Source organism: Salvelinus alpinus, chromosome 25 (assembly GCF_045679555.1).
Source record: "Salvelinus alpinus chromosome 25, SLU_Salpinus.1, whole genome shotgun sequence".
Classification (NCBI taxonomy): domain Eukaryota; kingdom Metazoa; phylum Chordata; class Actinopteri; order Salmoniformes; family Salmonidae; genus Salvelinus; species Salvelinus alpinus.
This window is the reverse complement of record NC_092110.1, coordinates 534,451-554,220: the sequence shown is the minus strand read 5'-3', so window position 1 is coordinate 554,220 and position 19,770 is coordinate 534,451. Positions and strand designations below refer to the sequence as shown.

The 19,770-nt window shown below is 42.8% G+C and overlaps 1 protein-coding gene across 3 annotated transcripts in view; it reads right to left on the bottom strand.

Moving 5' to 3' along the window:
* Nucleotides 1-1,270: 1,270 nt before the first annotated feature.
* The window catches only part of wdhd1 (WD repeat and HMG-box DNA binding protein 1), a 44,398-nt gene continuing 25,898 nt past the window's right edge, over nt 1,271-19,770 (bottom strand). For all 3 annotated transcript variants that reach the window (XM_071365098.1, XM_071365101.1, XM_071365099.1), the window contains exons 13-26: nt 19,356-19,540; nt 18,713-18,954; nt 18,385-18,522; nt 16,112-16,268; nt 15,325-15,439; nt 14,137-14,268; nt 13,478-13,701; nt 12,253-12,392; nt 8,241-8,300; nt 7,898-7,929; nt 7,565-7,738; nt 7,207-7,349; nt 6,626-6,761; nt 1,271-2,824 (exon numbers count right to left, since the gene is read on the bottom strand). In XM_071365098.1, the coding sequence (XP_071221199.1) occupies nt 2,639-2,824; nt 6,626-6,761; nt 7,207-7,349; nt 7,565-7,738; nt 7,898-7,929; nt 8,241-8,300; nt 12,253-12,392; nt 13,478-13,701; nt 14,137-14,268; nt 15,325-15,439; nt 16,112-16,268; nt 18,385-18,522; nt 18,713-18,954; nt 19,356-19,540 (2,064 nt within the window). In that variant the 3' untranslated portion in view covers nt 1,271-2,638. The remainder of the gene's footprint in view (nt 2,825-6,625; nt 6,762-7,206; nt 7,350-7,564; nt 7,739-7,897; nt 7,930-8,240; nt 8,301-12,252; nt 12,393-13,477; nt 13,702-14,136; nt 14,269-15,324; nt 15,440-16,111; nt 16,269-18,384; nt 18,523-18,712; nt 18,955-19,355; nt 19,541-19,770) is intronic.

Sequence of the window (19,770 nt, the reverse complement as noted above, 5' to 3'; positions counted from 1 at the left end):
GATTGGTCCCAGAAACCGATGGTTTGGGCGTTTTGAAAATTCGTCATTGGCTTTGGTACTCTGATTGGTTAGGGATGATCCACTCACTGATGACTGTTTTGGCCAATGCCTCTCATTTTGAGGTCACCATAAACCACTTCAATTATGGCAGTCTCTAACAAGGTTTCCATCCAACATTTTTATACTAGTAAAGTACATGTCAGGTAAAAAAATGTAGTGAAAGGCCTGATGTTAATAGAACATTTGTCAGTAAACTTTCCAAATGCGAGAAATGTCGGTGGAAACGCTTTTATGAGCAAATATGTATATAATAACAAAGTAAACTTGGAGTCATGTGATGACATGTTTTGTGTGGTCCTCCCACTATGACTTGTCAAGAGAGCATGCAGTTTATTAGGCTACAGATTAAATGCATTATGAACTTCACAGGGTGGTGAAAGTGCAAGGTGATGAGCTTGATGCTCCTTTCCAATAAATATCGAGGGTCTTATTCTGGTGACATGATCGTCAATGCTTGGCTTTCATTTGACAAATAAAAATAATCTACCGCTTTTGTCCATAATAATCTCCTTTAGGCTATATCCTCACTGTATCTGTGAGCTGTTGGCAGGAGTGCACCTGCCAATACCAGAGTGTGTACACTCCCTGTATAACAAACATTTTCGTGAGATGTTTAACTTGTATTTTTTATTCAGTACATGGTAATTTAACCACTAAAGGTATTTGTACGTGCACTAAATCATCCCGCACAGCCTTTTATCCGCAACAAGTCAATTTGATGTAAAAACATCTCTGGTGGAAAACGCATGTTTTTATGCAGAATTTAGAATATTCGCATGAACATCTGTCACCAATCAGACTGAAGTATGTAGCAAATGAAAAAGCAGTGGAAGAATTCAGTTTGAGTCGTCAGGCAATCCAGAACACTCAAATTCTGTATGGATCTGAATATGCCACAGGTAGTTCACTTGGAGGATATACACTATTCAGTGAATTTACTACATAATATGCCATCATGTATTCATTTAATAAACCATGTCAAAAGTAGATTTAAGATTACTTGAGTTGATTCATATGTCAATCTTTGGAAAAGGTGTATATTTTCAGTGGTGGAAAAAGTAAGCAATTGTCATACTTGAGTAAAGGTAAAGAGGCCTTAATAGAAAATTACTGAAGTAAAAGTCTGAAAGTCTTTGGTTTTAAATATACTTAAGTATCAAAAGTAAAAGTATAAATGATTTCAAATTCCTTACTAAGCAAACCAGATAGCACCATTTTCTTGTTTTTTTATTCATGGATAGCCAGGGACACACTCCAACATCATTTAAAAACAAAACTTTTGTATTTAGTGAGTACACCGTATCAGAGGCAGTAGATGACCAGGGACGTTCTCTTGATAAGTGTGTGAATTGGACACTTTTCCTGTCCTGCTAAGCATTCAAAATGTAACAAGTACTTTGGGTTGTCAGGGGAAATGTTTGTAGTAAAAAGTACATTATTTTCTTCAGGAATGTAGTGAAGTTAAAGTAGTCAAAAATATAAATGGTAAAGTACAGATACCCCAAAAAACAACTTAAGTAAAAATACTTTAAAGTACTGAAGTACTTTACACCACTTCTATATTTCAGTGTTTTTCCTCAAGTTTTTCATAAAAAATAAAAAGTTTGGAAATCCCAGTGAATCACAGGCTACCACAATTTAGTTATTGCATTCTAACAAAAGACAGAGTAACACATCTGTTGTAGCCTACAATGGATAAATAACTTCAACTCATTATCAATGATGTTCAATGTGTTATGAAGGTTATTAATGACGCTGCAACACTCCAAGCTCTGTTATGACTTGTTTTATAAATGCCTTATGTTTTCCCCCTTCAAGTAAATTGTTACCGTTATATTCACAATCACAACTAGTGATTGTTATAGGTCTATTCAGTCTCAACATGTTAAAAAAAAATGTGTTACGGTATTTTTAAACAGGTGTCGGTTTCCTTAATGAAACAGATACAGCAGCAGACCAAATTTGTATGTATGTTTTTCTATAAAAAGTTAGTTAAAAAATAATAATAATAATTTAAAGACTGGATGGATGGAAAATATCTATTTTTATTCAATAGTCGGATACAGTACAATAAAAAAAAACAAGTAAATATGCTATATTGTTTTCAAAACAATACAAGCTAAGAGGAAATTGGTGAAAAGGACAAACCTAAATCATGATGCTGAACAGAATAACATTTACGTGTGCCCTTATCAGTTGCTCTCTTCATGTTCTATATTTGTCACAGCTATTTCAAGTGCTCAGGATATTTCGCTTTGATGCCATCTATGAAATTCCTCTAACCCCTAGTTACATATCGGAAAAGAAATTATTCATCGACAAGGTCTGCATCACGACCATACCAAACAGTGCTAATGAAACTGTCTGGAAACCTATGAGACAGACTCCATTTTCTGATGAAATGTTATACAAAAATAAATCTAAAAAGGTCTCACAATCAGCACCAATCCACAAATGAGCATTATATAATATTTAGTTGTGACCTATAACCCTAACTAAATAGACATATGGAGCAAGTTTATTTATTATTATTTTTTTTAATTTTTTTTTTTAATCGGTCTATGATGTGATCTTATGTTTAATTTTTGTTGAAGGCAAATGCTGAGAGCTTGGCTGAGGTGTCTAAGGGCTTTTTCTTTTTGGCACTGGTCTCGTCTGCCTCACTCTGTCCGTTCTCGTCTCCCCTGCTCTCTTCTTCTCCTCTCTTTCGTTTTTTCATATCCGCCACATCTCCAGACTGTCCTTTTGCCCGCTCTGTCCAGGACTAAACAAAAAAAGAGAAAACAGGCTGAAAATCATAATAGTAATAGAAATTGTCAATATTTCTCTTCACAAGAGTCTTCAATTGGAATTCAATTGCGAACCAAATTCAAATGTGACATTTGTATCATACACAGCTTGACAACAAAGCACACGAACACACACATGGTCCCCGACTCAGCCATGCAGTTTTAAATTGCATCCTGTTATGTGCAATCACTACTGGCAGACAGGGACACTTCTTGTTCAGCAGCCCGGCAGCCTTTTCTCCTTGTGTTTCTCTCTGGGTAGAGACAAAAGGCCTGGGCAGCATCCCAAATGGCACCCTATTCCCTATATATAGTGTGATACTTTTGAACAGTGCAGTGTGCACTATATAGGGAATAGGGTGCCACCTGGAACGCAGCCCTAGACGTAAATGGAGCCGTGATGAGTCATGAAGCGGAGCGCGTGGCGGCGGGCAGGGCCCACTCTCCGCGTTCTCACAACCTCCCACTCCTATTCTTCACTCCCGACTCACTGAATAGTAAATACAAGCCTTAAATGTGCCCCCGGTCGCCTGCTGTATATTTACTGGCTAATTTACAACCATACACACCAACACACACCCTTTAGGAATCATTACCATAAGATCAATACACTGTGCCCACTACCCACAGACACACTGGGTTTCCAAGCAACAGGCATATAAAGCCTCCATCCCTCTCCGATCCCCTTTTCCCCTCCTTTAGGCTATGTGGAGTGTCATCCACCCCTCCGCTGAGTGGCTTGGTGTGTGCAGGGTCACGAACAGGTCCTCAACACAGGGGAACACAGATACAAATGCAGTGTGTGTTTTTGCAGGTTACTCTATCACAAAAGGTAAAAGGCAAGTAATAGCACTATAGAATAGACTGGGGTTTAAAAGAGGGCTAGATATGTGCACGGGGGGCGAGGGGAGGTCAGGATGGCTATAGGTGCCCAAGCACCTGCCTAAATATGTCCAACCATGACAGTGACCCTTCAGATCTGATTATATTGAAAACCTGTCTGTCTTTTAGAGAGGAGAGGGCAGGTGTGCAGGTCAGAGTCTAAATTGAGCACAAAACTGAGCAAAAGCCAGTCAGATCTACCACAAAATATATCCTAGTGAATTACATTCGAACCAAGACCTCGCACAGTGAGGTAGCAAATCAAATAAAACTTTGTCACATGCGCCGAATACAACAGGTATAGACCTCACCGTGAAATGTTTACTTACAAGCCCTTAACCAACAGTGCAGTTCAAGAAGAGTTAAGAATAGTTACCAAACAAGCTAAAGTAAAAAATAATAAAAAGTAACACAATGAAATAACAAAAACGAGGCTATATACAGGGGGTACCGAGAAAACAGTCTATGACTTGGGTGACTGGAGTCTGACAATTTTTTGGGCTACCCTCTGTAGCGCCTTATGTCAGATGCCGAGCAGTTGCCATACGAGGCAGTGATGCAAACGGTCAGGATGCTCTCGATGGTGCAGCTGTATAACTTTGAGGATTTGGGGACCCATGCCAAATCTTTTCAGTCTCCTCTTCACGATTGTCTTGGTGTGTTTGGACCATGATAGTTTGTTTGTGATGTGGACTCCAAGGAGCTTGAAACTCTCGACCCGCTCCACTACAGCCCCGTCGATGTTGATGGGAGGCCTGTTCGGCCCTCCTTTTCCTGTAGTCCACGATCAGCTCCTTTGTCTTGCTCACACTGAGGGGGAGGTTGTTGTCCTGGCACCACACTGCCAGGTCTCGGACCTCCTCCCTATAGGCTGTCACATCGTTGTCGGTGCTCAGGCCTATGATGGTGTTGGAGTCGTGTTTGGCCATGCAGTCGTGGGTGAACAGGGAGTACAGGAGCGGGCTAAGTACACATCCCTGAGGGGCCCCAGTGTTGAGGATCAGCGTGGCAGACGTGTTGTTGCCTACCCTTACCACCTGGTGGCGGTCCGTCAGGTAGATCAACAACTCAAGAGTTTTAGATGTAGAAAATAGGAGCATCACAGCTTCCTAACAATACCAACTAAAATAGCACTGGTAGTCAGCGTTACTGAGGTCTCCAACTATAAACATTAACCCCTTTCTGATCGACTTTAATAATGGACTGCTCAAATCATCACCAAAACCTCGGCCACACCAGTTGTTAAAGCACACCGTCTGGAATGTAACCTAACCATTTAGGTATTCGGTTCCAAGCCAGTAGATTGAGGAGCACAGTTTGTTTGCAGCATGCAGTGTCTGCATTCTAGCACTGTTTCATATGCTTTCAACACTTTGGTTACCATTGGAACCCCATTCCATTTGACATATGTCGCAACGGACTAAATATATTGACAAATCTTGTGGAATATATGACGGATACGCCACAGTGAATAGTGTTGTTGTGTATGTATGTATAAGCCCACACCAACACAGACGGGCATAAGTCTGTATACAGCCTGGGGTTAAGGGAGCGTTAGCCTGGGAATGGTAATTATCACTCATTCCAACGCGTTAATGGAGGGGTTTTGGTGAGGACCACTGACAGCGACGAGGGTTCTTTCATTCCATCACCTTCCAGGCAATTCTACATTTACAATATAAAACCACACCAATTTGACAGGTTGTCTTAAAGGCTTTATTTAATGGCATGGTCTTTTGGAAAAAATATTTCAATTATATTTGAGGAATCTCAATACTGTACATGCTGCAATAAAACATTTAATTGTGTTGTAGCCGGTTTAGCAGCTTCCAGGCTTCTAGCAATGTTTTGGGAATTTCCTTTCAACTTAGACCTAGACAACCAAGTGAGAGGAGTTCCTTACTAATTAGTGACCTTAATTCAACAATCAAGTACAAGGGTGGAACAAAAACCCGCAGAGACTCGGCCCTCCATGGAATGAGTTTGACACGTGGTGTAGATGAAGGAGCAGAGACAATTGAGACATGGATTGTGTGTGTGTGCTATTCAGAGGGTGAACGGGCAAGACAAAAGATTTAAGTGGCTTTGAACGTGCAATGGTAGTAGGTGCCAGGCGCACCGGAATGAGTATGTCAAGAACTGCAACGCTGCTGGGTTCTTCACGTGCAATAGTTTCCCGTGTGTATCAAGAATGGTTCACCACCAAAAGGACATCCAGCCAACTTGACATACCAGTGGGCCTTTGGAGTCAACATGGGCCAGCATTCCTGTGGAACGCTTTCGACACCTTGTAGAGTCCGTGCCCCAACGAATTGAGGGCAAAAGTGTGTGTGTGTGTGTGTGTGTGTGTGTGTGTGTGGGGGAGATGAGAGGAGTCTTCAATAGATACAGGGGGAATTTGGATTAACTGTATGGGTTTGATAAATAAGAGTTATCTAAAGGGGCATTTCTGCCTTGTCACATGGGAATAAGGGGTCTTTGTTGTGGGATAAAGATGCTTTCATTGCGTTTAAAGTGTGCTTGTTAAGTATTTGGGCAGTAAAAAAAGATGGGCTCTATACTTCAGCAATTTCGATTTGAGATCAAATATTGAATATTAAGCACAAAAACAGAATGTCACCAAATATGTGGGTGTATTTGAATTCATATGGTTTTCAACAGTGTGTTTTGGGTCATGTCTTGCTAAAAGTTGACGCTCCGCCATCACATAATGAGTCTGGAGGCATTTTCTTGTACGCGAGCAGAGGAGATGTTACTGAACACCAGGTCATTTGAATACACCACATTAATCAAGTAGATAAATAATCTCTCACAGACAAAGTGTCATAGCACCACGTGTTAATTAAGGAAGCACACACACACACACACACACACACTTGTGTAAGGTGTCTTACCAGCCGGTCGTCTGCAGACAGGGTCCTGAAGCGGCCCATGGCCTCCTTGATGACATCCGTCTCCTCCAGATCTGGGTTGTCAGCCAGGATGATCCTCCTATTCTCCTCCAGCCATAGCTGGAAGCCCGTCTTGGGCCTGACATACACACGTCGTACACATACATTTATCGTCGTACACCTACGGTCTCATTCACTCTACACCAGTTTCCGTTACGGGCTCAATACGCTCTACGCACCAAAGTACCTCGAACTACATAGAGAGCGACGCAAACGGAGCGCCGTCGCTCCATTTAGAATGGAATGAAGGTGGCCTGTGTGGTCCAGCGGTTACAGCCGCTGACCCCGGCACACATGTAAGCCAGAGTGCATTAGTTCGAATCTGGCCCACTGCCCTTTGACTCACCCCATCTTTTCAACACTTTACTAATCTCTTCAATAAAGCAAAATAATTCAAGGAGTGGAACTGCCCCACTGCTTAAAAATGAATAATAATGTAAAGAAGACTTTTTCTTATCCCACCCATTATAATTTTCATACATCTTCTCCGGTGATTGTGATTTTGAACAGTACTCATTACTCACTTCTTGTTCTCAACATTTTCTGCTGGTGAGGCTGGAGGCGGTGCCTCCGTCTGTTTCAGCCTACACACTGCCGGCTCCCGCTCCTCTGCTGCTTTCTTATTGGCTGCTTTGGGAGCGTTCATGTGCAGCAGTGTAGACTGGGTCTGCAGAAGACAACAGCGTGTTTAAGTCACCAGCAGTCCAATGCGTTGCACCGTAATGCTTAGGTCAACACTGTCAAACATGTAAACGCCGTCATACCCAGAACCATTTATTCAGACTCGGATCCATTTATTCCCACACAACTAAAAGGTTGGTGGTATTTGATCATTCACTATCCTAACATTTCTTAAGCTTCTATCTGACTATTGTGTTGTACCTTGGTCTTGGGTCTGGGAGGAAGAGGCTTGAGCACAGGTGTTTTGTTCAGTTTCCCCGTGGAGCTGCTCAGCAGAGCAGTGGGCTTCCTGCTGGACGACATCATGCTGTCCAGGACGTTTGTCACCCTGTGCTGACCCCCCGCCGAACCCGGCCTCCCTAACCCGCTGCTCACCTGAGGTCAAAACCCAAGTATGATGGGTCACATGTTAGGTATTTAGCCAGAACTCCCACATTCAATAGATACTTTTAAGCAAGAAAAGGACACTTCCTTTCTAGTAAGGCGTCTCACTCGATATTGGTTTAACCCGCCCCGAAAGCATAAGTGACTGACCTTGAAAGGGTTCACACGTCCTTCTTTGCTTACTGTAAGGAAGGAAAGAAAGAAGGCTAATGTTTAACAACGTATGATAACGTCACGTATAACAACAGTCATTGCCAAGTATATTCTTGGTGTTAACAAGCGCTTCCCTTAGGTTTTTGTCTGAAAGCCCCAACATTTAAACTGAAAAGTGTCTAGATGGGGTGCAACAGACTTAAGAGTGTGTGTAGCATACAACTATGTGTTTATGTACCTATTGGAAAACACTTGATTTTAGATTAATAAGGATGGCAGTGGACCATTGACTAGTGTATCCAGGAGAACTGAATGTCATTCCATGAATGTGTGTGCTCACCAGGTTTGGGAGAAGGTTTCTCAGGTGATGCAGCAGTCCCTTTAGACAAGGGATTTAGACCTACAGGGTAAAGACGAGTCAACGGAGATTTTTACACAACAATGCACCTAAACTCTAGGGAAACAAGCCTGAGGTTCACTGCCTTAAATTGTGTTGTGTTTAAAACACGCAATGCAGACCTGCGAACCTTGAATAATTTTTATGAGTACCACTTCAGTGCGGCACCACTGGACCCCATGACAGAACGCGTGTGACACCCACACTGCTCATTTTTATGCTGATGATACTGTTATTTACTGTTGTGCCTCATCTCTTACAAAAGCTTTCCAGAACTTGCAGACTGCTTTTTATACTGTTCAACATACCTTGTGTCAATTGAAGCTTATCCTCAATACTGCCATAACTAAACTAATGGTGTTTTCTAAATCAATAAATAGACCTCTGAACCTTTCACCTATTATTACCTGTCAGGGCAATGAGATTGAGATTGTAACCTCATATAAATATCTTGGAATTTTAATTGATGATGGCCTCTCTTTTAAATTGCATATTCAACAACTTCAAAAAAAAATTGAAGCTGAAATTGGGATTTTATTTTAGGAATAAGGCCTGTTTTTCTTTTGAAGCCAGAAGGAGGCTAGTATCAGCTACATTTATGCCTTTACTAGACTATGGTGATATTTTATATATGAATGCTTCCGCTCAGCGTTTGAGATCAATTGACACCCTTTACCATGGCACTTTGAGATTTATTTTAAACGGCAAAACCCTTACGCACCACTGCACTTTGTATACCAGGGTTGGCTGGCCTTCTCTAGTCACTCCTACGTAGGCTCAGTCACTGGTATACTTCTATTTACAAAGCCATTTCGGGTTTACTACCTTTTTATTTGGGCATTTTTATTTTTCAGAAATGTGGTGGGTACTCTCTTCGTTCGCTGGACTTTATCTTGCTAGCTGTTCCAAATGTCCGAACTGAATTTGGTAAAAAGGGCTTTTATGTACTCTGCGCCATCGTCTTGGAACGCCTTACAAAATACTTTTAAACTTGAAGAACTTGTCCCGATTGGTATTTTTAAATCACTGATGAACGATCTTGAGACTGATTCCCTGACCTGTCAATGTTTTTAATTTGCTGTTTTATGATTTTGTTAAAATGATTTTATGATTCTATGGTTTAAATTAGATTACTTGTAGTTTTTCATGTTGTTTGATGGGATTTTGTAATGACTTGGTGCTGCCTATCTTGGCCAGGACGCTCTTGAAAAAGAGATTTCAAATCTCAATGAGCCCTTCCTGGTTAAATAAAGGATAAATATATATATATATTTTTTTATAAATCCGACAAATGCACCTTTTTTTTGCCTAATAATGCTGTTGGCAGAACACTGACTCAGTAGAAGGCTATAGACTGTTGTGGGTACTTGGTAATTGGCTGCTCTTCAGTAGGTAACTAGAAATACGTTTAAAATGTACACGGGTGTGTAATCCTTAGTCCCAAAAATGCATCCCATAACATTATAACAAATAGCCAATAAAATAGCTATTATAGCCAAGATACTGCCTACAATAGCAGCCAATGTGTGGTGTTCAATGTAGGTTTACATTCCATGAGACTTCTAAAAAACATTATGCAGGGCTTGATATTGCAGGGTAGAGGTCTGCGATGGACTGATTTCCTCATCCCACCCGCAAGCGCAGCTTTTACGCATATGTGACGCAACTCACCTGCCATACATGGTCCCAACAATTTTGCATCCTATAGGCAATATCAAAATGCGTAATAATAACCTAAGAAATAGCTTCAATTACCAGAGATTCTCACATGGCCCATTATATTAGGCTATCGGTATTCCTGGGCTATATCAGCCAATATGCTCGAAGTAGTTTAAAGAGAGCAAAGTTGGAGAGACTTGCACTTTCTCTTGAGCTACGTTTTATAGCCTACCTTTAAGTTTCGAATTGGCTCATTCATCCACCCTCATCTCCCAATGTAACTATTCCCCGGGTCATTGCTGCAAATGAGAATGTGTTCTCAGTCAACTTACCTGGTAAAATAAGGGTTAAACATGATTATTATAATAATATTCAGACAAGACAAATATGGGTGATCAATATTTATTTCTAGACAATGTAGTAAACTATAGCCTAATCATATCTAGGAAGAACATTTCCTTGGAAAGATAACTGCCCCGTGCTTCTCCACACACGCATAGGCTATAGCCTACTCTATTTAATTGAGACCACACGTACACCCGATCTTGCACAGTGGCAACTGAACTTGAAGCAGCAATAATGATGAAAGTCGGACACTTGCACTTTCTCTTGCACTACATTTTGCATTTAGGAAATAGCCTACCTTTTAGGAGGAAGATTTGCATGCAGAGACAAGTAAACGGGTAATCAATAATTTTTTTAAATGAAAGGCCGCAATGCTCGCTCCCCATGGTAGCCTGTGTGCGCGTTGTGCCTTTTCCTTTTCAATGATGATCTCATTTTTTGATTGTACCTCGACTCACATTGGTTGAGCGGCCTCCACTTCTTTCCATTATCAATATTTATTTAAAGACACTGTAATAAACTATAGTTGAATCATATTTAAGTTACTTTCCTTGGAAAGATGCTAACTTGGAGAGGAGAGGTGGAATACTGAAGTTGAAGCAGCAGATTTCTGAGTGTGTGTGAATAATGTGACAAAGATGTGCTTTTAATACAACAGGTAGCCTGACGCGTACAAAGCAGAAAGATGACCGTTTCCAAATAATGTGCAGGACAACTCAAATATTTTAATCTGAAAGTGTCTGTGTGACTGCCCGCATGAAAAATGCAGACCGCACCGCAATGATCCCTGTTGGGACCCGCAGGTCCCACAGGCATCCGCAGGAATGCAGCCCTGATATAACCTGTTTAGTCACTTGTCCTTCAGACAGAGGTGACTGAAAATGTTGTATTGTTTGATGCAAGAAACCACATTTTTATTCCCAAACCATTATTATTACAAAGAATCAGACAAAAATGTATGGTACCCTCTGCCTATTGGCTTCTTAGCTTATTCAAGCCCGTCTCAAAATACAACACGGCCCCTTTTAAAAAGCTCTTTACCTGACTCGCTTTTCAAAGAGGTCTAGAAATGTATGCCTACATGTTTTCTGCTCTTTTAGCAAGCAATCACTCCCCCATCGCTGACCGGATATTTGACATAATTTACATAATAACTCACTAACTAGCAAAAAACATGACCAAATGTGCACACGCAGCAACGTCTTTTATCACTCGTGCCTGTCAATGCAAGAGTCCTCCTCCAATGCACTCTGCCTAATCTTTAACAGTCGAACATAACTTTCTGTGAAGGACTGTATTAGCGGGACAACTCTCTTCGCCATGTCTGTTTCCATCCAGGCATCCACCGCAAATGTTTCCTGTCAATGCGTTTGCGACTACTACCGTTGCGTAGCTCTAAGCATGTGCAGGCAAGAAAGTGTTCTTGCTTAGTTATAGTGGACCAAACGCTGTAGCTAACTACCGTCGTAGTAATGATGCCTTAGCTAAGGAGACAACTAGGAAATAGTGGTTGTGCTTAACACATACAATTTTGGAAAATGTATTTGGCAAACAGTTTGTTCTCTATTTTCCCTACCCTTTTCCCTCACATCAGTGGTGTTAACGGACAAAGTGGTGCGCTGCAATCCAGCTTGAAAACAGTACTACGACTACGTGGGGCGAGCAGGAGTGGAGAGCTAGAGATTTTTTTGTCCTCTGATTGGCTCAGCGCCAACTTCAGACGGTTGAGTCAAAAACCACAATGTGTCAACTAGAAGCCTATTTTTTTGCGTATTTTGAGGTAGTTTTTCGTACCCGTGTACTTTGACCTCAAATTGCATGCATGGTACGCAAAATGCGTGCAGGTTGGCAGGTCTGCAAATGGAAGAAACTGTGAAGGATGTTGATTGTTTTGACATGCAGGAGATGGCAGGGGTGGGAGAGGAAATGGAGAGAGATTCCCTCGACTTACCTCGTCTTTTGCTCTCCGCTACATCCCCGTCATCTATATGTTCTTCCTGACCCTCCTCTTCATCCACCTCTTCCTCCTGTGCTTGTCTGTGGCTGCTGTGTTGGCGATCCGCACCCATCTCACTGCTGCTCTGGCCGTACCTGGAGTAACAAACATATATTATCATGAATCCCAACATAATTCCTTATCTACACAGAATTTGATTTCAACTCATACAAGTGGCGGTAAAATGGTGCCGGAAGAAATGGCAGCAGTTTTACGGGCGCCCAACCAATTGTGCTATTATGTGTTTTTTTCCGCATTATTTGTAACTTATTTTGTACATAATGTTTCTGCAACCGCATCTTACGGCAAAAAAGAGTTTCTGGATATCAGGACAGCGATCACCCGGAAGCTTACAAGAAATCCTGCTATGCCCTGCGACGAACCATCAAACAGGCAAAGCGTCAATACAGGGCTAAGATTGAATCATACTACGCCGGCTCCGACGCTTGTCTTATGTGGCAGGGCTTGCAAAATATGACAGACTACAAAGGGAAGCACAGCCGCAAGCTGCCCAGTGACACGAGCCTACCAGGCGAGCTAAATCACTTCTATGCTCGCTTCGAGGCAAGCAACACTGAGGCATGCATGAGAGCATCAGCTGTTCCAGGCGACTGTGTGATCACGCTCTCCGTAGCCAACGTGAGTAAGACCTTTAAGCAGGTCAATAGACACAAGGCTGCGGGGTCAGACGGATTACCAGGACGTGGTCTACACCTGTTGTATTCAGCGCACGTGACAAATAAACTTTGATTTGAAGTTAGCTTCAGAACAGATTTCTGGTGCTTCATGCAAATTATTAGGGCAGTGTTCAGATGGGAGAAAACATTTTTAAACAAAGTGAAACTGAGTTTCTATACGAATTTCCCCAGTAAGAACAGATTGTCATTTTCTGTTTCGCTACAGTTTGCCCTACTGAACATGACCCGTTGGTCATGCCCAGGTACACACTTAAATGTATTGGTTCCTATTTTCAAACAAGGATACCAATTCAACCCTCACACACTGCTAAGCCAGTTTCAACCAACGCATCCCAACATCATCTTAAAACCAAAAATTATTTTGATTTATCATCACTTAATCTGTCAACCATTTTATTTTGCCTTTTTCATTATATGACAATCACCAACATATGGTATGTATGTTTTCAAACATACAATAACACAAACACAAATGTACTTACCCAGTGTTCCGTCTGGTGTACTGGAGTGGCTCCTCCTCTTCCTCCTCCTGTGGCTCCTCCCCCTGCAGCTGATTGGCCTTCTCCAGGGCCAGATCGCTGAGGCGCTGGGCCAGAGCCATGCGGCGGGACCGCGAGGCGTAGCGGATGGCCAGGGTCACTACGTTCTGGGTCATCAGCTCGGCCAGCTCCACGCAGCGGAACTCCCTCTCCAGCTTACACGACAGCTGCAGATTGAAACACCCAATGTATGGATAATTAATCATAGTTAGTAAAATACCTTGGTTAAATTACTGTATTAAGGTAACACATACATTTGGTATGCATTCCAAAATGTTGGTTTTAATTTGTAACCTTTATCACATCAAAATAAAAGCCCTTCGACGTGTGTAGGACTTATTTTGATGTGAGGACCCAATGCTGAGGAAAAGTATTTTCAATAATCCTTTCCTGTGAATATGCCTGTAATTTTGTGCTGAAATGAAACCAAACCCACAAAGTCCCAACAAAATAAAACAAAATTGGATAATATTCTATTGCTCTGGAAAGGTTTATGAGATATCCAATGTAAACAATTCCAAATTCTAATCCCAAACTACGCTATGGATCTAAGGAGGGTTTCCAAGCTCGGTGGACCCATGAGTTGCTGCTACTGTACTCACGGCAAACATCTTCATGAGCAGCTCCTGCTGGTCTTTCTGGGCCTGGCTCTGGCCTTCCTCGTCTATCTCGTAGCCGCTGGACGACAGGAAGCCGTAGTGGTTGTGGAGGAGCACTGAGCGCCAGTACTGCTCCTGGAAGGAGAGAGAGGGACAGAGACAGTGAGTGGGGCTTTCCCATCTGTATGGCCTATGTACAGGTACCTACCAAAATAAAGGAAACACTTGAGTAAATGAAGGTTCTGGCAGCTCTTATGGTGTGGGTTGCATTTCCCTTGGAGTGGTTTCTTCCAGGATGACAATGCCCCCATCCACAGGGTAAGGAATGGTTTGATGAGCACGGAAACAATGTAAACAATATGCCTTGGCCATCTCAGTAACCAGATCTCAACCCAATAGAACACTTATGGGAGATTCTGGAGTGGCGCCTGAGACAGCGTTTTCACCACCATCAACAACACACAAAATGATAGAATTCCTCAAGTAAGAACGGTGTCGCATCCCTCCAATAGAGTTCCAGACACTTGTAGAATCTATACCAGGGAGCATTGAACTAGTTCTGGTGGCTTGTGGTGGCCCAACAAGACACTACATTGGCGTTTCCTTTATGTTGTCAGTTACCCATATGTGTATGTATACAGGGTCATATTTCAGAGATATTCAAGGACATTTCTGTTGAAAGGCTATTTGCAGGTTCTAAATAGCTGCAATGGTAGCTCAAGCATTGACACTCAAGCAACCCAATAGATCAACTATAAAGCTCTAGGTAGGCAGTGTCTCTCCAAAGGCTGAGCTGACTGGAATAGCATAGCATGGACTGTATAGGTTGGCCTTACTGACCTCCATCTGGCCCTTAGCCTTACTGACCTCCATCTGGCCCTTAGCCTTACTGACCTCCATCTGGCCCTTAGCCTTACTGACCTCCATCTGGCCCTTAGCCTTACTGACCTCCATCTGGCCCTTAGCCTTACTGACCTCCATCTGGCCCTTAGCCTTACTGACCTCCATCTGGCCCTTAGCCTTACTGACCTCCATCTGGCCCTTAGCCTTACTGACCTCCATCTGGCCCTTAGCCTTACTGACCTCCATCTGGCACTTAGCCTTACTGACCTCCATCTGGCACTTAGCCTTACTGACCTCCATCTGGCACTTAGCCTTACTGACCTCCATCTGGCACTTAGCCTTACTGACCTCCATCTGGCCCTTCTCTGTGGTGGTCTGACAGAAGGGCAGCTTGAAGGGAAGGACGGCCACAGCAGGCCTGGGCAACGTGGGGGGGTACCGAGACCCTTTACATGGGATACACCTGGAGGAAAGACGATGAAGAGATGGATTAACTATAGAATTTACACCTCTTAATTTTCTATTACCGGGTCTTCGAGGGCCAGAGTCCTGCTGTTTTTCATTATCTCTCCATCTCATCAGGGCAATCAGTGACATAAATTGATTAATTAGTTACCAGGTAGAAAAGAAAACAACGTGGCCTAGGATGGTCTACCAGTCTAAGCCGCTGCCCCTGGCACACGTACAGTACTAGTCAAAAGTTTGGACACACCTACTCATTCATGGGTTTTTCTTTATTTGTATTATTTTCTACATTGTAGAATAATAGTGAAGACATCAAAACTATTGATACACATATGGGATCACGTAGTAACCAAAAATGTGCTAAACAAATCAAAATATATATTATATTCTTCAAAGTAGCCACCCTTTGCCTTGATGACAGCTTTGCACACTCTTGGCATTGTCTCAACCAGCTGCATGAGGTAGTCACCTGGAATGCATTTCAATTAACAGGTTTGCCTTGTTAAAAGTTCATCTGTGAAATTTCTTTCCTTCTTAATGCGTTTGAGCCAATCAGTTGTGCTGTCACAAGGTAGGGGTGGTATACAGAAGATACCCCTATTTGGTAAAAGACCAAGTCCATATTATAGCAAGAACAGCTCAAATAAGCAAAGAGAAACAACTGCTTTACCTGAGCTGCTGGGGATTCTCATGCACTCCCACCACCCAGTAGTGGTCTGACTTGCCCTTGCAGTTCTCCCTGGTGTTACACACAGGTGTCCACATGTTTCCCAAGGAGCGGTTTAGCAGGCGCACCACGCCCTCAGAGTCGATGAAGCATGGGGTTCCTGGAAAACAAGTGATGAATAAGTGATGTGCAAGAGTTTGGAGAATGAAGTTGGCTCTGTACAATGATCAGTTTGGCATTTTTCCCCACTGATGGTTAAGGTAAGGATCTGGGGAGAGCAGGCTGTTCCTAGATCTGTGCCTAGGGCTGTTGCTGTGATCGTATTACCACCACACCGGCAGTCATGATTCATGGACATGCTTCGTCTTTGGTAACACCCAACTTTCAAACGACTCAGGGCTCTATTGTCCCTCTAACATCAATGCAAATGCAATCGAAAATCACAAACACTTATCATCAAAACAGTATCATGCTTTTAAAACGCGCCACACTGACGATCAATTTGAAGAAAGGAGTTCAACAGCAGGTTGAAACGGAGTGTAAAACATGGTCATTGTAGATGTTTCAAAGCCTAACAATGAAATGGACAGCTTTCTAAATTGATGATTAATTCAAAAACACCCATATGCATATTACAGCTTACAGTATGCATACACATAGGCTTATGAGCCCAAGTCCCAAAAAATTATCTGAATTAAAATGATGATTGAGCTGTTATACAGTACATAGACTACAGCATATTATGAATGGTAGAAAAACAAAACTGATTTATGATGTCGTCGATAGATAATTGGTCTAGCCTTTGATTGTCGACTGTATTAATGTGCATACTGGATGGACTGGTTACCTTATGCTACGCTCCAAAATGTCTATCCATGAGTCTGGGAGAGAACGTTTAGCCCTAGGCCATGCTGTTGGTTCAGGGTTGGAGAGCCCGTGGCAATACAGAGTTTGGGCAAAACGTCAACTGTCGCACAGCGAGAGCATGCTCCTCAAAAAGTGGTTGATAAGTAGAGTGAAATAAGCGTCCTTATATTTCTTAGCTACTCATATTCATTTGATGATCCTCTGTCAAACCGAAGTAGCCTACCCATCATTGAAAAACGGACGCAAAAATACAAAATATGCATATGTGAATAGCTGCATGCATGAACCAGACATATCAATTCTGGCTTTATTCATAGCCTACATTAGACCAATCATCACAACGTCAGCCACCTACCATATTTTGCCTACTCAACGTAAAGTCCCTAATAGAAAACGTACTTGCATGACTTCTATAAACTGCATTGCTGACCATCATATAGGCTATACGCGACCTCTCAATGCAGTTACTGTAGGCAATCTCCAAGTCACATTCACCAATCTCCAAACTATCTTTGTGGAACTGGCAGAGGCTCAAAATGTCAACCGCAGCTACTCGCTGTTAACAAAATGGCTGGTACATTGTGTCCACAGACACGCTTGAGGAACTAGAGACATTTGAAACACCATGGGACAATAATAAAAAGGAGGGCACAGGCTTGACTCGCCAGATTCCCCGGGGACTTGATCAACCGCGGTGCTATCCATGGTGCTATATCTCCGCTACTAGGCCTATTTGCTTGTCGGTTTGTTTAGCGGAGAATCGGATATGTTCCCCGTGACAAAGTCACCACAATAAGCGGTGAAGTAAAAACAGCCACAACCTTCCGAAATCCCCCTGATAGCCAGGTGCAAGGGGAGAGAAAAGGGCCAACAAGCTGGCTGACTTCTTTCAGCCAAAGGTAAGCGAAAACAAATGCAATTTTCACTAGGCTGTAGGCTAATAACCTCGTAATATTTTAAGTCTACATTTAAACTAGGCTACATCAACAAATTGTGTGTCGACTTTGACAGAACTTTGTGTTGATTAAATTGTGACAAATACAACAAGAAACCATAAAGCAGATTCCTGTCCGTATTTCTCCATTTACAGTGGTATAATTATGTCCGATTTTCTTTGCTGGTATTATTTGCTTTTAAAAGCATTTCTGAATTGAGCAGGAATACCGGGATATTACCCCGATTGTTGCAATTTTCTCGGGAAGGAAAATGTGTAGACTTCTGGGAAAATATTACGCCCTAATCCTTACCTTAACCATCAGTGGAAAACGCCAAACTGATCTTAGGTCAATGTACAGAGTCAACTTCAATCTACAATCTTTTGCACATTTTTCAAAGAGTCTCCCGTTTGGTGTCTACTGAACACGCCCCAACAGCAGCCAGCATTTGAGAGGAGGCGTGGCCTGACTCACCCTCGGCTGTGAAGCCTAACCATGATAGGTGAGATTTGCGGGAGAGGGGGAGGGGCTCCCCGTGGATGACCTGCCGTCTCTTGTGTCCAAACTGCAGCAGCTGGACCCCTAGGGCCTGTTCTCCGTCAAACCCTGTGCCTGAGGACAGAAAAACACAATAGCGGTTATATACGCCTTATCAGAAGTAGAGCTACATTGCCCATCATTACCCGTCATTATGCTTCTAAGAGGATTGGGACTCTGTTTTGCATCTGATGCTTGTTTTCTCTGTGCATTTGTATGTGAGGGTCTGTCTGTGTGTGACAGCAAACATGCACACGTGTCCTACCTCGGTGGTAGACGACGAGCAGTTGCTCCCCGTGCCCAGCCATGCAGACCACGGGTCCGGGCAGGCTGAACAGCTCCCTCTGCACCCCTCCGATGGAGAAGAGGCGCAACATGAGGGCACTGGTGGCAGCCGCCGCCCAGCCCTGGCCCAGGCATAGGGCCCGCACGTCCTCCCCCTTGGGCAGATCCACCATCCACTCCTTGTTGGTATCCCACGATGAGAAGTGAAGGCACTGGAGCTTACTGTGGAGGGGAAGAAGGGAGGGGAGAGAGATACAGTGAAGCGGCTTAGGTTCCCGTTTGAAAAAAATGGGTAATCAATTTCAGTGTCTTCGCTAGATTGTGGTGCCAATAGGAAGAGGTCTTTCACGAGAGACTTGGGAACATCGAAATTGATTTCCCTTATTAATCCACCAGTTTGGCTAATAAAACTCAGGCAAGGCTCATGTGTGAAAATGTCCCCAGAAACATGAATAGCTAATATCTAAATATCCCAGTTAAGACCATTAAAAACTTCACGCAAACATAACGTCGTATACAGTCCGTTCTAAAAAGTGAGCCACACAAAAGTACGTAGAAATACGTGTGGAAAAGGATGCCCTGTCTGTTTGAAGTGTGTAGCGGCCTTTAGATATGTGGTCTACCTGGCGAGCTCGTCGGTGCCGGGGCAGGCAAGCAGCACGGCCTCCTGGGAGAGGTCTGCCACGGTGTGGCCCAGGGAGTTGGTGAGGTGCATGGCATGGTGCACGGCTGTGTCGTGGAACTCCACGTCAATGGCGTTGTCCTGGTCGTCATTGTAGCCGCGCACGATTCCCACCGAGTTCCACATCTGACAGAAGGAGTACAGAATACATTATCTCTGGGTTAGACGGCTTTGTGGATAACTCACATAGACTACTTTTGAGGTCTGAAACCATCCGACAAACAAGTTGATTTTTGGATTGCAATGTCCCTTTAATAGGGCATGTAAATACATCTCTAGACAATTCATGAAACTTATTATTTCCTATATTTATACAAAACCATCAACTTAAAAAATAAGACAACCTGAAACATCAT